This window comes from Scomber scombrus, chromosome 8 (assembly GCF_963691925.1).
Source record: "Scomber scombrus chromosome 8, fScoSco1.1, whole genome shotgun sequence".
Lineage (NCBI taxonomy): Eukaryota > Metazoa > Chordata > Actinopteri > Scombriformes > Scombridae > Scomber > Scomber scombrus.
The window spans coordinates 26,638,542-26,661,608 of record NC_084977.1 but is presented as its reverse complement, the minus strand read 5'-3'; the positions used below and the strand labels follow the sequence as shown (position 1 = coordinate 26,661,608).

Genomic DNA, 23,067 nt, shown 5'->3' with positions numbered 1-23,067 from the left:
TCTAAACTTGGTAGTTTCTGTGTTAATCCCAGCCTTATATAGTGTTTTACCCTGGTCAGTCATTACCTGATTTTATTTTATCAAACACACGTGCAGGTAGATAACACATGGAGCACGTTATCTGGAAAACAACACTAAAAACACACAAATGAAACGAGATACATGATCTATCAGTAACTTTAGTGGTTCATACATTCATGACATAGTCAGATAAAGTTATTTTCACGTCATCATCAGACAAATTTAAGTTTGTACTCATTAAATACACTTTATATAAAACAAGTTATGGAAGGAGTAGTCAGCAAAAAAACATCATCTGTACCTGCTCAAACATTAACAACGTGATCAGATATTATGAAACTAATTAAAAGGTCAATGAGAGGGTATTTTTGTCTTTGCTTCCTCAATAAATCAATCATGTAATAAAGTCTGGCTTTTTGAAAAACAACAACACGTATGTTACACCTACTTTCAATTTTCCCCCACTGACAAGAAACTGGCTTCTCCTCAAACCATAAAATAAATATTAGGTCATAATGTGGGACTGTTGTGACTGTTGCAGCACAGTAAAGCTGATCCATTTTAAACATTTATATTAGGCTGCTTTGTAATGGAGATAAATACATAAATAAAAAAAAATGTATCCATTATGACTGACCTGTGTTCGCTCGCATTACAGTGCAATTTTCCATATTTAGTCTCTGATTAACAACTAGAACTCTTAATTCTGAACATACAGGTATATTTTTAGATGCTGCGGGAAAGACAGTAACCAGAGCTGTCAACTTTTCAGAAAACCTTTTTATTGATTTGAGCGAAGTTGAGTCGGCCCCCCAAACTTTTTGTGACTCTTTGATGGTCGCCACCATACATCAAATACATTTTATTATATTTGTACTATAAGTAAAGAAACATGACTATATACAACATGGGCGTAGGAAGCATTTGAAATATGGGTGTGACATCTAATTGGAGGGGGGGGGGGTTTGGTGCTTCTTCCCCTATAACATTTTCAACAGAGTAGATGTCATTTCCTGTATTCTGGTGCATTTAATAGGTGTTTTGAACCTTTGATCTGACTATACTGTGAGAAAAATGCTGGGTACATTTTATAATTACATCCAGAGGAAGTGTTTGGCCCCAGATCACATGTTAGAAGTTATTAAAAAGCTAAGTATAGAAGTCATATAAAGGTGAGATAGTCATTTGCAAATTCTTATTTTTTTGGGTGGTCTATGCCTTTACAGATAAATAACATTGAATTTAAGGGTCCATTGTGGATTTACAGTTTGAGAGTGAGCATAGCATAGGATGGTTCACTTGGGAAAAAGTATGATATTAAATTATCACATTTTCAAATATGTGATACTCTCCTGACTTTATTGGTCACCTTGACTGAAATGACTTTTTTATAAACTGTAAAATCCCTTTCATCACTCACCATAGCAAAGGATCTCTGCACTGTCCCTACATCCTGTACCTGTCTCTGACTCACTCTCATGAACCTAGATGTCAGGAGAGGTGGTGGAGTGATCATTATTTAGTGAGCAGTATCTATTCTTTTATGTTTATAATAAAAACAAATGATACTGAATATAAATACTGAATGTAAATACTGAATGTAAATACTGAATATAAATACAAATGGTAGAAAAAAAGTAGAATATTTGTCAGTTTTATGAGCCAGTTTATAAATCAGGCAGCCTGGCTTTTATTAATCAGCTCATGTCCATAAGAGACTCAGGTGTAGTTAGCTGAAGTTAACTGATTACTACCAGTGATGACTTACTTTACTCTTCTTTGTGTCCAAACATCAAACCAAGAGCCTGTCAGCCAAAAACAGACCAGTCCTCTGTACAGTAACAATCCAATGAAACTAACCACTCTTCTCATCTTTTTACTATTTCACTAACATCGCATTAGAGCTGCTTAACAGTTAGCTAACTGAACAGTCTGTGTAGAGACTTTGTCACAGAAACATAAAGGAGACAAAATATTTACATTTAGTTTCAGTACGTTAAAATTGTGATAGTCTGACTTGAAGAGCAATGACATCAATGTTACTAAAACATCCACGCTGAAAAGGAAATGACGGAAATATCACAAAGAATGAAGTGTTACCATGAACATTTTACATTTATAAGAGATCAAATGAGTTAACTTCACTCATACTGTGTGATTGTGGCACTAACTTTTGTTCAATCATGAGAATACTTTTGACCAATCTTACACTTCATACTGCCAGCTATGATCATTTAGAAACACAACAGTCCACAAATAGTGTTGCAGTGATGTTTATTTTATTACAATTTAAGAAAACACAACAGTAAAAAATACACTTAAAATGTACAAACTATTGATGTTGTTATTGCATATTTAGATATTTATAAGTAAACAAACTACAGTTATACGCTTTCAAAGGTACAGAGGGAATTTTCCTTTCACATTAACATGAGCATCTACATTTCTATAGAGCAAAAAACATTGTGTAAAGAAATCAGACAGTAAAAGTGAGATGGAGTAAAGAGGAATAACAGTATTGTCACTGATGTGAATGTAGCTGAAGGACAGTTTCTTCCTCACATGGTGAAAAGCAGATGACCACTGAAGGTGCTGTGGTGATTTCCATTGTCATATATCCTTGTGTTTTGATACTGACGCAAAAATACAACATCTCCAACCTCTAGAAGCAGTGTGGCACCATTGGCAGACTTCCCATAACCGTTAGTTTGATGTTCCCATGCAATAACAATATGCTCTCCATTCTTGACCAACCAAGCACCTGAAGGATATGAATTATGTCCATGTGCACCTATGTGAAACTCGAAGTGGTAGGCTCCTCTCACTGGTGCAATGAAAAACCCTGTGGGACATTTTTTGTCATTTGATATGAATGGAGAACTGACTGTTGTCAATGAAAAGTCAAATGAATTGTTAAAATATGTGAATTCAAGTACCTGTGTTTGGGTTGTAGGAGTTCCCAATGTTTGTGACAACGTGTTTGAAGACCAGAGGAGTGTGTGTGTTAAACGGTCCGACATCTCCTGAGCCTGAAGCCAACAGAGAGGCAGAGAAAGCCACCTGTTTGGCTGAGAGTGAAAGAAACATTTCTTAATACTGGCTGATATTACTGTAATATGGTTAATGACTATGAATACACTTTATAACGCCTCTATTCTAGGTATATTCTTATATTATATTTTGAATAATCTAAATAGGATAACAATGAAACTCTTCATATTAATTCGTTTTGAGTCTTACCTTCTCCATCTTTCTTCAGAGTCTCCACCTGGTTTTCTGTGACATTTGTCCTGGATTGAATGGTGATCAGTTCAGCTGTATGTGCTGAAAAAAAAGTATTTTATTATCATTCCATTAAGCTTTGTTTTTTCCACTGAAATCTGGAGATTTTTGACCAAAATATTGTCCAGAAATGTCCACATACACATTATAATCCTTTATAAATACATTTAGGAAAAATGGCTTTCAGTGACCTTATTGTTTCCTAATTTGTAATTTTGGATCATTAGTCATTGTTCAATATATATACTATATTTTTTTTTTCAAACTTTTTTTTTATTGGGTTCTGCAGATGTATACAATTATATACATTCACATATACTGGGTCAAGTACACATCATTTCTTTTTGGAGAAACAACAGAAGAGGGTGTTCCTTAAGGATTGCTGCATACCCAAACAACTTGCATGAAATTGGAACAACCACAATAAAATAAATCAAAACAAACAATATATATAAAAAAAAAAAACAAAAAAAAAAAACAACACTGATTTTCTCCAATTTAAGAAAATAAAGAACATTTCCAATCCAACGAGTATAACAAGGTGAAGTTGCAGATTTCCAATTAATAACAATCAGTCTCCTGGCTAACAGAGTCGCAAAAGCAAATACATCCTTTTTAGCCTTGCTGAGAGAAGGGTGAGTAACCCCAAAGAGTGCGGTCAGAGCATTTGGCTTTAATTCCTCCCCAACTACCTCTGATAGAGTATTAAAAATCTCAGTCCAGTAATTATGTAAAGACGGACAAAGCCAGAATGTATGTATCAAATTTGCAGGAGATTGGAGGCACCTATCACAAGTTGGAGTAACATTATCATAAATCTTAGCCAGTCGGGCCTTAGTGTAATAGGTACGGTGTAAAATTTTACACTGAATAAGACTGTGTCTGGCACAAATAGAAGATTTATTAAAAACGTCGTAAAATCTCTGTCCAAGTTTCTTCTGACAACGCCACCCCCAGGTCCCCCTCCCAAAGTGACTTTAATGAGACTAAAGACCCTGAACGTAAAAGATTGATTTGATTGTAAATATATGAGATAGAGCCCTTAAGAGTGGGGATTGGTGTCAGAAAGCTATCTAAAGCCGAGTCCGAAGGTAAGTCAGGGAAGCAAGGGAATGTGTCATGAACAAAGCTGCGGACTTGTAAATATCTAAAAAAATGTTGCTTAGGAATCGAAAATCTATCTGAAAGTTGCTGAAAAGAAGCAAAGACATTATTTATATAGAGGTCTCTAAAGTTACGAACACCCAGATTCATCCACCTTAGAAAAACACTGTCTATGAGGGAGGGAGGAAAAGCATGGTTAGCAGCTAGTGGAGCATAAACAGAGAATGTTTGTAGTCCAAAAAAGCACTTAAACTGGACCCAGACCCTAAGTGAGGTCTTGACAATCATGTTTTTAGTGTAAGGAAAGGTGGAAGAGTGGATAGGAGAGTGCACTAAGGCGTTCAGAGAAACAGGATTTACTGATTTTGCCTCAATAACTAACCATGCTGGGGGAGGATCAAAAGTCTCATATTGAAGCCAATACTTAAGAATCCTAATATTGATGGCCCAATAGTAGAACCTCAGGTTAGGCAAGGCCAGCCCTCCCAGTGGCTTTGGTCTCTGCAGATATTGTTTACGTAGCCTAGGAGGCTTCTTATTCCAGATGAAATCTGAGATCAAGCCATCTAGTTTATGGAAAAAAGACTGAGGCAGGAAAAGCGGCACGCACTGGAACAGGTAAGAGAGTCTTGGGAGTATATTCATTTTGACTGAGTTGACACGTGCAATCAACGTTAGATTGAGCAAAGACCACCGATCAAAGTCTTTCTGGATTCGGGTTAGTAGGGGGGTAAAATTAGCTTCATAAAGATCCTCAAATTTATGTGTAACCTGGATTCCAAGATAAACAAAGCCATGAAGAGCAACTTTAAAGTGGAAATTTTCCAAAGGACACATCTTAGCAGCTGAGTTAATAGGAAATATCTCGCTTTTGTTTAGATTTAATTTATACCCTGATATTTTCCCAAAGGAATGAAGGGTAGAAAGGGCGGCATGACTGAGACAGGTAGGTTGGAGACATATAAAAGGAGGTCGTCAGCATAAAGGGAAACCTTCAGCTGAGTGTCATATCTGGATATGCCCGTAATAAGGGGATTAGACCGAAGGGCTATCGAGAGAGGTTCAATGGCGATTGCGAACAGGAGAGGACTTAAAGGGCAGCCCTGTCTGGTCGAACGATACAGGCGAAAGTATTCAGAATGGACTTTATTTGTTCTAACCAAGGCTTGTGGTGCTGAATAAAGCAACTTAATCCATGAAATAAAATTATTCTTAAAACCAAATTTTTCTAGGGCATAAAAGAGGTAGTCCCACTCGACTCTATCAAATGCCTTTTCGGCGTCTAGGGATATTACAGCTTCATGGGTGTCGGAAGAAGAGATATTATGAAGCACATTGAACAAACGTCTAAGGTTAGAAAAAGAATGCCTGTTTCGAATGAACCCCGTTTGGTCCAGGGAAACAATAGAAGGGAAGAATGATTCCAGGCGAAGTGCTAACAATTTGGATAACAATTTAAAGTCAACATTCAATAAGCTTATTGGGCGATAAGAGGTGCAGGCTAATGGGTCCTTGCCTTTTTTTAGAAGAAGGGAGATGGAGGCTTGATTAAGAGTTTGGGGAAGGAGACCCAATTCAAATGATTCATTGAACATATCCAATAGCAACGGAGCAAGTTTGTGCCAAAATTTCTTAAAAAATTCAGGGAGAGAGCCATCTGGTCCAGGGCTCTTACCATTTTGCAGTGATGACGTATATACTATATTTATAGGACCATGATGACTTGACATCTGTTCCTGCAAGTTCAGTAGTTATCAGTAATTTCAAATGTGTCTGAGTCTTTTTAAGCAGGAATGATCAGTCATGATGATTTCCACACCTTGTAGCTGTTGCTACACGTTGCAGAAATGATTAGACATATTCTCAGCAAACAATATTTCTGTCTCATCCCTCACTCCCCGACATACCACTGTACCTTCATTATCTCTCTGTAAATGAATGATCTCCTGCTTCAAGTTGTCCACGTCAGTCTTTTGTGCTGAAGAAATAAAATTGAAGAAAAATGATAAGGCATATTTAATGCAAACTATTTCTTGTCTCGTACTTCACTTCTTGACATCCTTGACTACCTTCATTATCTCTCTGTAAATGACTGATCTCCTGCTTCAAAGTGTCCACCTCAGTCTTCTGCCCTTCCAGGTCTCTCAGCTTAGCTGCCTGTGCTAAAAAAAAAGAAGAAGGAAAACAAAAGGGAGTATATATAAGAAAGAAAAAGTATGTCTTGTCTCTCAACCCCCCACATACTACTGTACCTTCATTATCTCTCTGTAAGTGACTGATCTCCACCCTCTGTTCAGTCAACAAGGCAGTCATCTCTCTCAGCACAGCATGAATGTCTTGTGGACAGGCTGGTTGTTGATGAGAGGCATTTGCTGGTTCTCCTCCTCTGGATTCAGTCTGTTTTCCATGTGGAATAATTTCATTGTCAGGCTCCTCTTGAAGCTGAGCCGTGGAGAAAGAGCAGATCAGCAGCAGCAGTGGAATAAACATAGTCATCTCCATTCTGTGACTGTCAGTCTGTGCATCTAAACTTTGTAGTTTCTGTGTTAATCTCAGCCTTATATAGTGTTTTACCCTGGTCATTCATTACCAGATTTTCTTTGATCAAACTTGCGTGCAGGTAGATAACACATGGAGCATGTTATCTGGAAAACAACACTAAAAACACACATGAAAGTGACCTTACACAGATAAGAGGCTGATATCTGAAATTAGTAATAAAACGTTCCCACAATAAATCAATCATAATAAAGTAGAACAAGAACAACAACATGTTACAAAAACATCCACACTAAAGAGAACATTACACAAATATCACAAAGAATTAAGTGTATTCATGCTCATTTCATATTCATAAGAAATAAAATGAGCTAAACTACACTGAACCTCTGATGATGAGTTTATCTCAGTTAAACAGTACATCAATGTAACCACTTCATAGTCTGTATAAGTGAGCACTGAAAACTGCTTAAACTGTTTGTAACAACCTGCAGTGCTGTCTCGAGGTTAATAAGACCATCCACCACAGGGGACTTACATTAAACTTTGGTCCAGGACAGCCAAGGTGTGGAAATCTTTACCACTGGATATCAGAGAGAGTAGTATTTATATACATTTGAAATTAAGTTTTAAAAAACTATGTAGAAAGGACAGGTAGAAGGAAATAATATCAATCAATCAATCAATCTTTATTCATATAGCACCATCTGCTTTGACTGGTTGGGCTTGAAGGAGAGAGAGAGAAAGGGAAGGGAGAGAAGGAGAAGAGAAGGAGAAGAGGGAGAAATGAAGAGTAGAGGGGAAAGGGAGAAGAAGGACAGAGGAGAGAGAGAGAAAGGGAAGGGAGATAAGGAGAAGAGAAGGAGAAGAGGGAGAAATGAAGAGTAGAGGGGAAAGGGAGAAGAGGGAGAGAGAAGAGAGAGGGGCACAGTGAAAAACAATCAACATTGAAAATAATAATAACTCTATTCATATCATGGGCTTCGGGGGAGAAAGTTTAGGTTAGTGAATGCATTAATAATAAATGAGTGTAAGTGGATATAGATGGAAAGAAAGAGGGATGAGGAGAGAAGAGCTCAGTGCATCGTGGGAGTCCCCTGGTAGTCTGAGCCTATAGCAGCATAAACTAGGAGGTGGTCCAAGACAAGCCTGGCTGGCCCTAACTTTGAGCTTGATCAAAAAGGAAAGTTGTAAGCCTACTCTTGAACATAGAGCAGGTGTTTGCCCCCTGGACCGAATCTTGAAGATGGTTCCACAGGAGAGGAGCCTGATATTAGAAAGTTCTGCCTCCCATTCTACTTTTAGAGATACTAAGAACCACAAGTAGGCCTGCACGGTGGGAGTGCAGTGTTCGAGTAGGTTCATGAGGTACTATGAGCTCTTTAACTTATGATGGATCCTGAGCTTTGAAAGGGTGGAGAAAGACTATAAATTCTATTCTGAATTTTTATTTTACAGGAAGCCAATGCAGCAAAGCTAAAATGGGAGTAATATGATCAATCTTTCTAGTTTTTAGAGAGCTAGAGAGTCTTTAGAGACTTATTATGGCAGCTTGATAATAATAAATTACAATAATCCAGTCTAGAAGTAACAAATGCATGGACTAGTTTTACTGCATCATTTTGAGACAGGATTTAGGGAATTATTAATAAGTAAAACAGTCAGTTTCAGTCACACATGGTTATAATTACTCACTTATTGCTTGGAGCTTGTTATCTAGAAAACAATAATGGAAACACTACATAAATGATATTGGTACATGTACAGTCTATTGGAATGTAACACCCAATGCTTGAATAATCAGGTTACCAAACTTCAAAAAAGTGTATTTTCATATACATTCTCAATGATGTGTATGTCAAGATAATCTAAAGTGTAAGTTTAAGAGTTTATTATTTCATGAGTTTTAAATGTGGATTATAAAAAAATTAAACAATTTCTCAAAATCACCTGATGTCTAGTACGCTGACAGATTATTACGTTCATTTCATCATCACAACAATTTACATTTGTAAACATTGAATACACTTTATGTAAAAGGTAATGGAAGGAACAGTGAGCACAACATCATCATATCTACCCTCTCAAACATTAACAACATGGTCAGGTATCGTGACCCATCTCAGATTGTGAATTGGTTGAGATAAGCAAAGACTTACTGAAAACATAATAAAAAGGGAGAGTGGTGAGAGAGTACTTTTGTCTTTGTTTCCTCAATAAATCAATCAAGTAATAAAGTGTGGCTTTCTGAAGAACAACAACACTGATGTCACACCTACTTTTGTTTTTAACCACTGACAAGAAACTGGCTTCTCCCAAAACCACAATGAAGATGATATTTTTTAAAATATATATATTAATGGAATGGATTAAAGAATTTAGGCATTGTGTTTTAATTGTGCTGTCTAATTACAGTGCGAGTTTCCATATTTAGTGTCTGATTAAAACTAAGAACATACAGGTATACTTTTAGATGCTGAACATTATATATTTTGTGTGGGAATTTTCCAATTTCATCAGTTTCTCTCTCTACTAAATCAACAAAATCAAATAAAACAATACCAGACTTAAGGGTTTGTGTGACTGAAATGATCACATGTTGATATGTGAGAAAGTGTGCCTAGTGGACATAGAGTAGTTTTGTTTTGAAGGGTTATAAGTCAAAAAGTCACTCACTGCTGTGAGGTCTTCTAGTTATTCTGCCCAACAAAAGTTAACAAAATTCAGCCATTTCTGTAGGTTTCTTAAGAGTGTCCTGCCCATATGCTTCACAAATAGACTGCATGACACTGAACTTGAGCTAAAGCTAAAGTATCAACTTCACTGCTGTTGGTTGCTGGTAGCCTTGTGACAACTTTGTTGCAGTTTTTTGCAGACACTCCTTTCCTAAGATTATCATCGTTGGGTGGTCTCTACAGCTGGTTAAGTACCAAGTTTAGTGATACATTTCCTTTATTAAGTATTTTCTCATCATTCTCATCATTTTCTTATCATGTTCATTGTTGGTGAAGGCAGTGTACTCTCTTCCTCTCCTGCCATTTGTAGTGTTATTTACTTTATTGGTTACATATATTAGCGGTTAGCGTTGTGCCCACTTGAGCTACCTTGTTTGAGTAATCAGTAGCAATGTTGGTTGTACCCACTTTTTGTTTGTATAGTATCCTTTGTTGGTGAAGGCAGTGTGTGCTCTTATACATTTTGCCTTCATAGTTAGCAGAGGTGTTTCCACTTGAGCTAATTTTAAATGTATTTTTTATATCCCCTGTTGGTGACGGTAGTGTGTTTACTCCCCATTCCAGCATCTGTTGTTATTTATTTGTGTTTTGAATTTTGCTGGTTGTTACCATGTTGGTTAACCATTTTTGTTCGATCTGTATGGCTTCTCTGCAGCCTGAAGATGGCTATGACATGGGTCCCTCACGCGTTGGCCTCAAGCATCTGAGGAAGGGTCTTTCAGAAGATCCCTGCATTAACTGCAGCTTCATGCCTCGGGCAGTGAGGGCTGTGTAGTGCCCGGCTGGTTGCTTGGTCTCCCTCTCTCCCTCTTCACTCGCTCGCTCTGGCGTACTCTCTTCCTCTGCTCTACCTGTTTGTTTTTATTTCAGTAAGACACACCTGTTTTGTTTTATTTGGTAAATTTATGATTAGATTACTTAGATTACCCATAGATTACTTTCTTTTTTTCCCTTTTTGATTGTCTAGGGGGAATAGCTGGGTACGACGGCCCAATGCGTGGCTGGCCAGTGATTTCCCCTTCTTTTGTTTATTTCGGCTGGGATCTCCATCCCCCTTTGGTTGACACTTTGCTTTTAGTGTCACTGTTGACTTAAATAAACTTTTGGTTTAATTGTGAACTTGGTGTCTGAGCGTCCTTTTAATTTCTGTTGCAGCCTCTATTGAGTCTTAATGCTAGAGGGACCGTAACACCAGTTAATTGAGGAACTTAACCAAATGAAATCACTCCTCCTAGCCCTCCAGTCTGGGACTGGTGCAGGGGATTCGGGTGCTCCTTCTTCTCCTCCAGCCATGTTGCATCCAGAAGATGATGTGCTCTCAATGGCAGCCTCGGCCACTGAGTTGGTGAACATGGGGCAAACATGGTCTCCCAGGATGCAGCCTGCCACGTAACTGAGGTGAGCTCCCATTCTTCAGCCTGCAGTTCTCGGGATGGTTTCGAGGATATTTCATTCATATGGCCCTGACCCACCTGCAGTTAGACATTCCACAAGCTCAGTCAGCTCCTGCCAGTGTTTTTTTCAGACGTGGTTCAGCACCTGCCACTTTAACTGTGCCTCTGTCAGATGAATACCTGAGGGAGTTGCATGTATTCTGGAGAGATACTAGAGCCCTCTCTCGACATCCGATGGCCAAACCCTGGCAGCCATGCAGGATCCAGACAAATTTGGCTTGAGCCGCATGCCAGCAATTAAGCCGGCTATAGCAGCTGTCGTTGTCTCACCTGATGATGCTGTGAGGTCAGATGCAACTGTCTTCGCCCCCAGTGTCGATTCACAGATGACCTACTCTCTAAAGACCTATGATGCAGTTGCACGCATGGCACGCGCATTTCTGTAGGAGACTACGCTCGATGCTTCCATACACAATTTTAGTGATGCCTCTCTGCAGGCTTTTTGCACTTATGTCTAGAGAACTGGGGGGGTTGATGTCCACTTTCGTCCAGGCTCACCGCCAGGTTTGGCTGGCACAGTTGGCTTTCACTGTGACATGTAGGAGGACCCTCCGCATTATCCCAGTGGAACCTAGTGAGCTGTTTTGGTCAGCTGCTCTGGAGGGACTCGAGTGCACAGTCCAAGCCAGACAGACAAGACAACAGCTTCCTGGGCTTCACAGGAGCACGCCTCCTCCCAGCAGGCCTAAAGGTTCTTCAGCTGCCTCCCAGCACCTCTTTATCACTCCTTCATCAGACCTTATGCTATATATATACATACCACAGTGACTATATTAGGTCTCAGTGCCCAGCTCAACAGTCTGTTCAGCGGGCGGCCTAGGACTTTCGGCCCCTGAGCCCCAGCCAACTGGGGGGTTCTATCCAACCTACTTTCTTGTAGAAAATAAAAACAATTTAAGGGAACTAAACAGGTTCCTGAAGGTCTTGAAGTTCTACATGCTCAACGCTGCAGAGGTTCTGCGTGCTGTTGACAGAGGAGAGTGGCTTACGTCAATCTACCTGAAGGATGCTACTTTCAAGTATCCTTAGCATCACACCACAGGCTATTTCTGTGGTTTGCCATTTAAGGCAGTCATTTTCAGATCAGGGTGCTTCTGTTCAGCCTGTTACTTTCTCCATAATCAGGTGTGTGACAGCAGCTCCCCCCCCCCCCCGCAGTTGCATGGCATGAAGATCCTGTAATATCTGGACGATTGGCTCATCTGTTCACTGTCCCGTTCTCAGGTGGCTCAGGACACAACGCTTCTTCTCTCAAACGTGGCCCAGCTAGGATTCAGTCTGCTTTCCATGTAAAATTCAATTGTCATTGTTTATTTTCTCATGGAAAAAGAGCAGGTCGGCAGCAGCAGTGGAATACACATTGCCATCTCCATTCTGTGACTGTCAGCATCTAAACTTTGTAGTTTCTGTGTAAATCCCAGCCTTTTATAGTGTTTTACCCTGATCAATTTTTACCAGATTTTCTTTGGTCAAACACATGCAGGTAGATAGATAACACTTGGAACATATTATCTGGAAAACAACACTAAAGAACAACACATAAATAAAACAAAACACTCTATCAGTACCTGAACTGGTTCAAACATTCATGACACAGTCAGATAAAGAGTCCCCCATCAGATAAGAGGCTGAGAAGAGTTACAAATGTTACAAAAAACATCCACACTGAAAGGAAAAGGACAAAAAACATCAAAGAGAATGAAGTGTAACCATGCTCATTTTACATTTATAGAAAATCAAATAAGTTAACTTCACTTCTCATACTGTGTGATTTTGGGTCTAACTTTTGTTCAACCATAAATATACTTACATCTTACATTTCCTACTGCCAGCTATAATCCTTTAGAAACACAACAGTCCGCAAATAGAGCTGCAGTGATGTTTATCATTTTATTAAAATACAAGCAAATGCAATATTTTTTTTTAAACACTTAAAATACACAAACTATTAATGTTGTTATTGCATACTTAGATACAAGTAAACAAATACACAGCTATATGCTTTCAAAGGTACAGAGGTAACTTTCCTTTCACATCAACATGGGCATCTACATGTCTATAGAACAAAGTAAAACATGGTATAAATAAATCAGACAGTAAAGGTGAGATGGACCAAACAGTGGTGTCATTGATGTGAATCCAGCTGAAGATACACAATTATGTTTTATTGTTTCTTAACATTGTGAACTTCCCTAATCCAATGAATAATATCTTCCTCATCACAGTCTATCACACATATTTTGATGCAAATCCAGAAACAGATGAAACATTCACAAATCTCTTCTCTTTGAAACAGCTTCTATCAGCAAAGACTGGTACACTGCTATAGTGTGTGAAGAAAAAGGACTGTTTCTTTCTCACATGTTGAAAAGCAGATGACCACTGAAAGTGTTGTGGTGACTTTCATTGTCATATATCCTTGTGTTTCGCCACAGACGCAAAAACACAACATCTCCAACCTCTAGAAGCAGTGTGGCACCATTGGCAGAAGTCCCATAACCGTTAGTTTGTTGTTCACATGCAGTAAAAATATGCTTTCCATTCTTGACCAACACAGCACATGCATCATGTGGACCAAATGAACCTATGTAGAGCTCAAAGTGGTAGGCTCCTCTCACTGGTGCAATGAAAAACCCTGTGGGACATTTTTTGTCATTTGATATGAATGGAGAATTGACTGTATTCATGAACAGTCAAATGTATTATTAAAATATGTGAATTCAAGTACCTGTGTTTGGGTTGTAGGCATTTCCAATGTTTGTGGCGACGTTTCTGAAGACTAGAGGAGTGTGTGTGTTAAACGGTCCGACATATCCTGAGCCTGAAGCCAACAGAGAGGCAGAGAAAGCCACCTGTTTGGCTGAGAGTGAGAGCAACATATTTTAATACTACAGCAATATGATGGTAAACAACTATTAATCCACTTCTATTAATAAGCATAAAACATACTATTATTCAATGTATTAAGGTTTTATATAATCTTACCTTCTCCATCTCTCTTCAGAGTCTCCACCTGGTTTTCTGTGACGTTCATCCTGTCTTAAATGGTGATCAGTTCAGCTGTATGTGCTGAAAAAAAATATTTCATTAACACTGTTTCTATTAAGCTTTGATTTATCCACTGAAATCTGAATATTTTCTTATAAAATATTGTCCAGAAAAATCCAGCTACACAGTCATATAAATCCTATTATAAATATATTTAGGTAAACTGGTTTTTAGTGACATTATTCTTTCTCATTTGTAATTTTGAATCATCATTGTTCAATATACTATATGTCTAGTACCATGATGACTTGACATCTGTTCCTGGAGGTTCATTATCAGTATTTTAAAATGTGTTAGAGTAATTTTAAGCAGGAATGATCAGTCATGACTTCCATGACTGTAGCCTTTGCTTCAGGTTGTCCACCTCAGTCCTCACATATTGGTCGATTATCGGCTGATTTAAACATGGTGTCATTATGTAGTTTGTCCAGCAGAGCACTTCAACTCCATCCAGCATGAGAGGTAGAACAGTATCAGCTATGGATTAAGAGTCAAGCTGTCTCCACAGTAAATTACTATTGAGTTTGTGAAATACATACTGAGAAGTTAATAAACAATGACCCCATCATTCTCCCTCATCAATATAACTAATATAACATTAAGTCCATCCCTGACATCTCGTTAGCCACATTAGCCGTTAGCCACATTAGCTACCCTGTCAGCTGAGTGAAAGCTAATATGAGAACATGTATTCACATCAAACAGTTTCCTTCAGGATTCATAGTTCAGTTTGTCTCCAACTTAACAATTACAGTCGTCACTTTACACTGAGTTATATGGTGAAATACTGATAATACCATTTATTGATCAACAAGGAATAAGAATTTCTTACTGCAGTTCAATCAATTGAAATAATGACTGATACATTACAGTACTGATAATTATTTTGCTATTTTATGTTTATTTATTCTGTATTTTGTTAGTGTTCATTTCTAGACATGCTTAACAATGTTAAATTATTAGTTTTGTTGCGACTTGAGCTAATTCTACTTGCTAAATCATACGCTATGTGTTAGCTCAGTCTGTGTGTTCGTTAAATGAAAGGATAGGAGAAGATGAGCGGTCTCACAGGCTATTTTATTTAGCAGTAAATGAATAAAACATACAGAGCTCTGGGTCGAGATCTTCCTTTCCCTGATGAACAACAGTGTGTGTCAGTTCATGAAGTCTGACTCCTATCCTTTCCCTGACCCATTTATACAAAAATACAGAATGTTGATGCAATGTGTGAGGTGTTGTCGTCTCCTGATTGGCTGTTGATCTGACTCCATCCTCCATATTCTCACAGTCCAGGATATGTGACCTTCCTGTGACCTCCTTAAACAGGCGCAATAGTGACTTCCATGTGACCCCCTTCTTCTGAAACTACACAATCCTGACCTCCTGTGGGGGGTTTTAAGGGTTAGTTCTGCATCGTTTAACACAGGATGGTCAGGGATCTGACTGAATGTTTGACCCCGATCTCCTGTTAATAATAAACCTTTAACCTATACAAGTGGGACGTGTCAACATCAAGAATCTACCTATTTAATTACACTTCAGGGTAAACTGTCTTCCAGCTGGGATGCATTCTTATTACACAACAAGCTTACTGCTTTCAAATTGTTACACATAGGACCACATATTTATATGAAACAAACAACAAAGTAATTAATCCCCTTATCTGATATTTTAGCAGTGGCCAATTCATAGCATATATCTACAGTTACTAGTTGAATAAAGCAGTGAACAATCCACATAGAAAAGGCCTATTTTCATTCCAGTTCAAAAATTCATTATATCGGCCACCATATCAGTTATTGGTGAATTCAGTATCGGTTTCAAAATTCCCATATTTATCAGGCTCTAGTACTTTCATTATCTCTCTGTAAATGACTGATGTCATGCTTCAAATTTTCCACCTCAGCCTTTTGTCCATCCAGTTCCTTCAGCTTTGCTGCCTGTGCTGAAAAAATTAAATTGAAGAAAAATGTATGATAAGACATAGATGCAAACAATTGTTTTGTCTCATCCCTCACTCCTTAACATACTGTTGTACCTTCATTATCTCTCTGTACGTGACTGATCTCCTGCTTCAAGTTGATCACCTCAGTCCTTTGTCCCTCCAGCTTTGCTGCCTGTGCTAAAAAAAAAGGAAAGAAAATGTATGATAAGACATATTCTCTGTAAATAACATTTCTGTCTCGTGTCTCACTCCCTGACATACTACTGTACCTTCATTATCTCTCTGTAGCTGCCTGATCTCCACCCTCTGTTCAGTCAACAAGGCAGTCATCTCTCTCAGCACAGCATGAATGTCTTGTGGACAGACTGGTTGTTGATGAGAGGCATTTGCTGGTTCTCCTCCACTGGATTCAGTCTGTTTTCCATGTGGAATAATTTCATTGTCAGGCTCCTCTTGAAGCTGAGCCGTGGAGAAAGAGCAGATCAGCAGCAGCAGTGGAATAAACATAGTCATCTCCATTCTGTGACTGTCAGTCTGTGTATCGAAACTTTGTAGTTTCTGTGTTAATCCCAGCCTTATATAGTGTTTTACACTGGTCATTCATTACCTGATTTTCTTTGATTAAACTCAGGTGCAGGTAGATAACACATGGAGCACGTTATCTGGAAAACAACACTAAAAATACACAAATGAAACAAGATACATGATCTATCAGTACCTTTAGTGGTTCATACATTCATGACATAGTCAGATAAAATTATTTTTATGTAATCATCAGAAAAAATTATATTTGTACACATTAAATACACTTTATATAAAACCAGTCATGGAAGGAGTAGTCAGCAAAAAACATCATCTCTACCTGCTCAAACATTAACAACATGATCAGATATTGTGAAACCTCTCAGATTGTTTATCAGCTGTGATAAGCAAATACTTAATGAAAACACAATTAAAAGGTCAATGAGAGGGTTTTTGTCTTTACTTCCTCAATAAATCAATCATGTAATAAAGTCTGGCTTTTTGAAAAACAACAACACGTTTGTTACACCTACTTTGAATTTTCCCCCGTTGACATGAAACTGGCTTCTCCTCAAACCATAAAATAAATGTTAGGTCATAATGTGGGACTGTTGTGACTGTTGCAGCACAGTAAAGCTGATCCATTTTGAACATGTATATTAGGCTGCTTTTTGATGTAAGAACAGAAACACAAACACCAAAAAGATGTTCAGACCATGACAGATAACATCCTCTATTCCTGACATATTTTGGTTTAGTTTTAATATGCATTCATATTAACCTAAAACCAAAGATGTAAGCAGTCAGTGCACGGCTGGTGACAAACCCCTAGACGACCATCTCCACCACCCAGCTGGAGTAAAGTGACACTGCAGGAGAAGTCAGAGTCAGACTCACTGGGGTTCAGGTAAAGGCCTGCATCCTTTCTTTGATGTTGGCAACCATTTACACTCAGTATATTCAGATTCTGATTCAGATTCACTTTAATTGTCATTCTTATGCCGGTACATAAAAATGAAATACTGCTCTTAAAACAGGTGGGAACAACAGCTCTTTAAGACACGGCCTGGTACATTGTCTGGTCCGGAGGCCTTTCGAGGATTTGTCCTTGAGAAGGTCCTCCTAACACTCTCAGCAGATAGCTGTAGAACCTGGTCAGTGGATGCTGGCGTCAGTCTTTGTGCATTCTTGGTGTTGGTGTCCTCCAACCGGGAACAGAACCTGTTTAGGTCAACTGGGAGTGATGGATTGTTGCACTGAGCTGTTTTGGTTGTATAGGCCATTTTAGCCTCTCTGATCCCCCTTTTCAGGTTGTTCCTTGCCTCCCTATATGCTGCAGCTTCGTCAGCTTTAAAGGCAGAATCACGGGTCTTAAGGAGTGAACACACCTCGCCGGTCAGCCATGGCTTATTTGTGGCACGTGTTTGAACAGTTTTCACCACAGTCACCTCATCATCACATCAGGAGATAAATCCCATTAGTGCCTCTGTGTATTCCTGTGGGTCGATGAAGTCCCCAGATGAAGCAGCCTCCCTGAAGATGCTCCACTGTGTGCACTCGAAGCAGTCTTGTAGTGCTGGTAGAGCATCCTGTGGCCACACTCTGATGCTTTTCTTTTCTGCTGGCTCTCGTTGCACTCTGGGTCTGTATGCAGGCTGCAGAGTGACAGTTAGATGGTCTGAGCTGCCTATGTGTGGTAGAGGGGCTGCTCTATATGCAGCTTTAATGTTGGTGTAAACAAGGTTCAACGTGCTGTCACCTCTAGTTGCACAGTCCACATGCTGGTAGAGTTTAGGTAACACACCCTTTAAACACGCCTTGTTAAAATCCCCAGCAAAAATGTAAAGTGCTTCTGGGTGAGCAGTCTGCAGTTGGCTAATATGTTACGGACTGTAAGTAAGGTGCTGGTATTTAGTTTTAGTTTTATTAGACTGTCTTTGTCCAGTGTCCTATGATAACTTATTTTGAGTACATTTATTTCATATTTGATATGAGAGTAACCAAATATCATTAACAGTTTATAATAATGCAATCCAATACAACATAAAACATAATTATCAACACCTCAGTGACAATCAAGAATAATGGAACATTTTTAAAATGTCAATAACCTAAAGATATTTCAATATACTAAATAGTAATTCAGAGTATTTTAAATTGGAGATTGTGACCACAAGTCAAGAATTAAGGGTTAGTATTTGATTGAAATGATCACCTGTTGACATGAGGAAAGAGAGGAAAAAAGATATAATAAGACGTATTCTGTGCCAACAAAATGATTGTCTAATGTCTCACTCCCCAACATACTGCTGCACCTTCATTATCTCTCTGTAAGTGACTGATCTTCACCCTCTCTTCAGCCACTAAGGCGTATAAAAAAGTAGAGAATAAGAGTTTTATTATTGGCCTACTGCTGGCATGATTGATAACAAGTTTGAAATATTACAGAAACTTTACGATTTTAAAAGTTGAGATCAAAATGCAACAACTTTGTATAGTAAGTACTGTAATAAACTCATTATAATCTCATGAACAAGTAAAACACAGTCAGTTTAAATCAGATTATACTTATTATACTCACAATAAAAAGTACATTTTATGTTTAGCTGGTGAGTCTAACCTTTGTTCAACCATAAAAATACTTTTGACCAATCTATCACTTCCTACTGCCAGCTATGATCATTTACAAACACAACAGTCCACAAAAAGTACTACAGCGAGGTTTATCATTTTATTAGAATATAAGAGAATACAATCATAAAAAAGACATTTAAAATGTACAAACTATTGATGTTATGATTGCAAACATAACATAACAAGTAAAACAAAAACACAGCTATACACTATCAAAGGTACACAGGAAATGTTCTTTTCACATCAACATGAGTATTTATGTTTCTATAGAACAAAGTAAAACATGGTGTAAAGAAATCAGACAGTAAAGGTGAGATGGAACAAAGAACAAACAGGAATAACAGTGGTGTCAATGATGTTAATCCGGCTGAAGATACACAATTATTCTATTATTTATTAACATTGTGAAATAAGGATCAGTATCACAATTTATCTTGTATTACTGAATTTCTTTAATCAAATTAAAAAACTGGCTCATCACCGTATAACATTGTATATTTTAATGCAAATCCAGAAGCAGATGAAGAATTCACAAATCTCTTCTCATTGAAACAGCTTCTGTCAACAAAGACTGGTACACTGCTACAGTGTGTGAAGAAAAAGGACTGTTTCTTTCTCACATGGTGAAAAGCAGATGACCACTGAAGGTGCTGTGGTGATTTCCATTGTCAAATATCCTTGTGTTTTGATACTGACGCAAAAACACAACATCTCCAGCCTCTAGAAGCAGTGTGGCACCATTGGCAGAACTCCCAAAACCGTTAGTTTGATATTCATATGCAATAAAAATATGCTCTCCATTCTTGAACAACACAGCACCTGAAGGATGTGAATTATGTCCATGTGCACCTATGGAGAACTCAAAGTGGTAGGCTCCTCTCACTGGTGCAATGAAAAACCCTGTGGGACATTTTTTGTCATTTGATATGAATGGAGAATTGACTGTTGTCATGAAAAGTCAAATTAAATGTTAAAATATGTGAATTCAAGTACCTGTGTTTGGGTTGTAGGCGTTTCCAATGTTTGTCACAACACGTCTGAAGACCAGATGAGTCTGTGTGTTAAACGGTCCGACATATCCTGAGCCTGAAGCCAACAGAGAGGCAGAGAAAGCCACCTGTTTGGCTGAGAGAGAAAGAAACATACTACAATACTACAGCATATGTTGGGAAATAACTATTAATCCATTTCTATTAATATGCATAAAACATACTATAATTCAATGTATTAAGGTTTTGTGTAATATATATATGATTACAGTGATATTCTACATATAAATTAGTTTTGAGTCTTACCTTCTCCATCTCTCTTCAGAGTCTCCACCTGGTTTTCTGTGACATTTGTCCTGTCTTGAATAGTGATCAGTTCAGCTGTATGTACTGAAAGAAAATTAACTCATTATCATTGTTTCCATTAAGCTTTGATTTATCCACTGAAATCTGAATATTTTGGAATAAAATGCTGTCTAGAAAAATACATTCACACATTTAATTTAAATCCTATTATAAATACATTTAGGAGAACTGGCTTTCAGTGAGCTTATTCTTTCTCATTTGTAATTCTGATATACCATGATGACTTGACATCTATTCCTGAAGGATCAAGTAATTTAAAATGTGTCTGAGTAATTTTAAGCAGGAATGTCTTCTTCTTCACTCCACAACACCCCTACTGTACCTTCATTATCTCTCTGTAAATGAATGATCTCCTGCTTCATGTTGTCCACCTCAGTCTTTTGTCCCTCCAGCTTTGCTGTCTGTGCTAAAATAGAAAAGGAAATAAAATGTATGATTAGACATATTCTCTGTTTCTCTCGTATCCCTAACCACGAACACACTACTGTGATCAGTCTTGTCTTATAAGTGTGTAAACTCCACAACACTACTGTACCTTCATTTTCTCTCTGTAGCTGCCTGATCTCCACCCTCTGTTCAGCCAACAAGGCAGTCATCTCTCTCAGCACAGCATGAATGTCTTGTGGACAGGCTGATTGTTGATGAGAGGCATTTGCTGGTTCTCCTCCTCTGGATTCAGTTTGTTTTCCATGTGGAATAATTTCATTGTCAGGCTCCTCTTGAAGCTGAGCCGTGGAGAAAGAGCAGATCAGCAGCAGCAGTGGAATAAACATAGTCATCTCCATTCTGTGACTGTCAGTCTGTGCATCTAAACTTTGTCGTTTCTGTGTTAATCCCAGCCTTATATAGTGTTTTACCCTGGTCATTCATTACCAGATTTTCTTTGATCAAACTTGCGTGCAGGTAGATAACACATGGAGCATGTTATCTGGAAAACCACACTAAAACACAAAAATGAAAGTGACCTTCCACAGATAAGAGGCTGATATCTGAAAAAGTATTTTCCCACAATAAATCAATCATAATAAAGTACAACAAGAACAACAACATGTTACAAAAACATCCACACTAAAAAGACAATTACACATATATCATGGTGTATTCATGCTCATTTCATATTCATAAGAAATAAAATGAGCTAAACTAAACTGAACCTCTGATTATGAGTTTATCTCAGTTAAACAGTACATCAATGTAACCACTTCATAGTCTGTATAAGTGAGCACTGAAAACTGCTTAAACTGTTTGTAACAACCTGCAGTGCTGTCTCAAGGTTAATAAGACTATCCACCACAGGGGACTTACATTAAACTTTGGTCCAGGACAGCCAACGTGTGGAAATCTTTACCACTGAATATCAGAGAGAGTAGTATTTATATACATTTGAAATTAAGTTTTAAAAAACTATGTAGAAAGGACAGGTAGAAGGAAATAATATCAATCAATCAATCAATCTTTATTCATATAGCACCATCTGCTTTGACTGGTTGGGCTTGAAGGTGAGAGAAAGAAAGGGAAGGGAGAGAAGGAGAAGAGGGAGAAATGAGAAATGAAGAGTAGAGGGGAAATGGAGAAGAGGGAGAGAGGAGAGAGAGAGGCACAGTGACAAACAATCAACATTGAAAATAATAATAACTCCATTCATATCATGGGCTATGAACATCCCCGGGACTCCAACATCATTGTCCAAGGCTGCCTGTGAGATGAGAGAGCACAGAGAACTCTGGGGAGAAAGTTTAGGTTAGTGAATGAATTAATAATAAATGAGTGTGAGTGGATATAGATGGATGGAGAGAGGGATGAGGAGAGAAGAGCTCAGTGCATCGTGGGAGTCCCCTGGCAGTCTGAGCCTATAGCAGCATAAACTAGAAGCTGGTCCAAGACAAGCCTGGCTGGGCCTAATTATAAGCTTTATCAAAAAGGAAAGTTGTAAGCCTACTCTTGAACATAGAGCAGGTGTTTGCCGTCTGGACCGAATCTTGAAGATGGTTTCACAGGAGAGGAGCCTGATAGTTGAAGGTTCTGCCTCCCATTCTACTTTTAGAGATACTAAGAACCACAAGTAGGCCTGCATGGTTGGAGTGCAGTGTTCGAGTAGGTTCATCAGGTACTACGAGCTCTTTAACATATGATGGAGCCTGACCATTAAGAGCTTTGAAAGGGTGGAGAAAGATTTTAAATTATATTCAGAATTTTTATTTTACAGAAAGCCAATGCAGCAAAGCTAAAATGGCAGTAATATGATCAATCTTTCTAGTTTTTAGAGAGCTAGAGAGTCTTTAGAGACTTGTTATGGCAGCCTGATAATAATGAATTACAATAATCCAGTCTAGAAGTAACAAATGCATGGACTAGTTTTACTGCATCATTTTGAGACAGGATTTAGGGAATTAAGGTTTAAAAAGTAAAGATCAAACTATAACTACTGTGTGTATTCACTGCGCTAACTACTGTATAACTCCATTAAT

The 23,067-nt window shown here is 38.2% G+C and overlaps 1 protein-coding gene and 1 long non-coding RNA gene across 3 annotated transcripts in view; one reads left to right on the top strand and one right to left on the bottom strand.

The window, feature by feature from the left end:
- The window catches only part of LOC133984539 (complement C1q-like protein 2), a 64,377-nt gene that overhangs the window by 1,445 nt on the left and 39,865 nt on the right, over positions 1–23,067 (bottom strand). Inside the window, exons 1-2 of one of the 2 annotated variants that reach the window (XM_062423940.1) lie at positions 16,358–16,629; positions 16,182–16,265 (exon numbers count right to left, since the gene is read on the bottom strand). In XM_062423940.1, coding sequence (XP_062279924.1) covers positions 16,182–16,265; positions 16,358–16,607 — 334 coding nt within the window. In that variant the 5' untranslated portion in view covers positions 16,608–16,629. Of the gene's footprint in view, positions 1–16,181; positions 16,266–16,357; positions 16,630–23,067 lie in introns of those variants that run through there. The other variant, XM_062423939.1, reaches the window with a different exon arrangement.
- Positions 13,070–23,067, top strand: part of LOC133984543 (uncharacterized) — a 45,675-nt gene continuing 35,677 nt past the window's right edge. The window contains exon 1 of the long non-coding RNA XR_009925419.1: positions 13,070–13,149. This is a non-coding gene — a long non-coding RNA (uncharacterized LOC133984543). The remainder of the gene's footprint in view (positions 13,150–23,067) is intronic.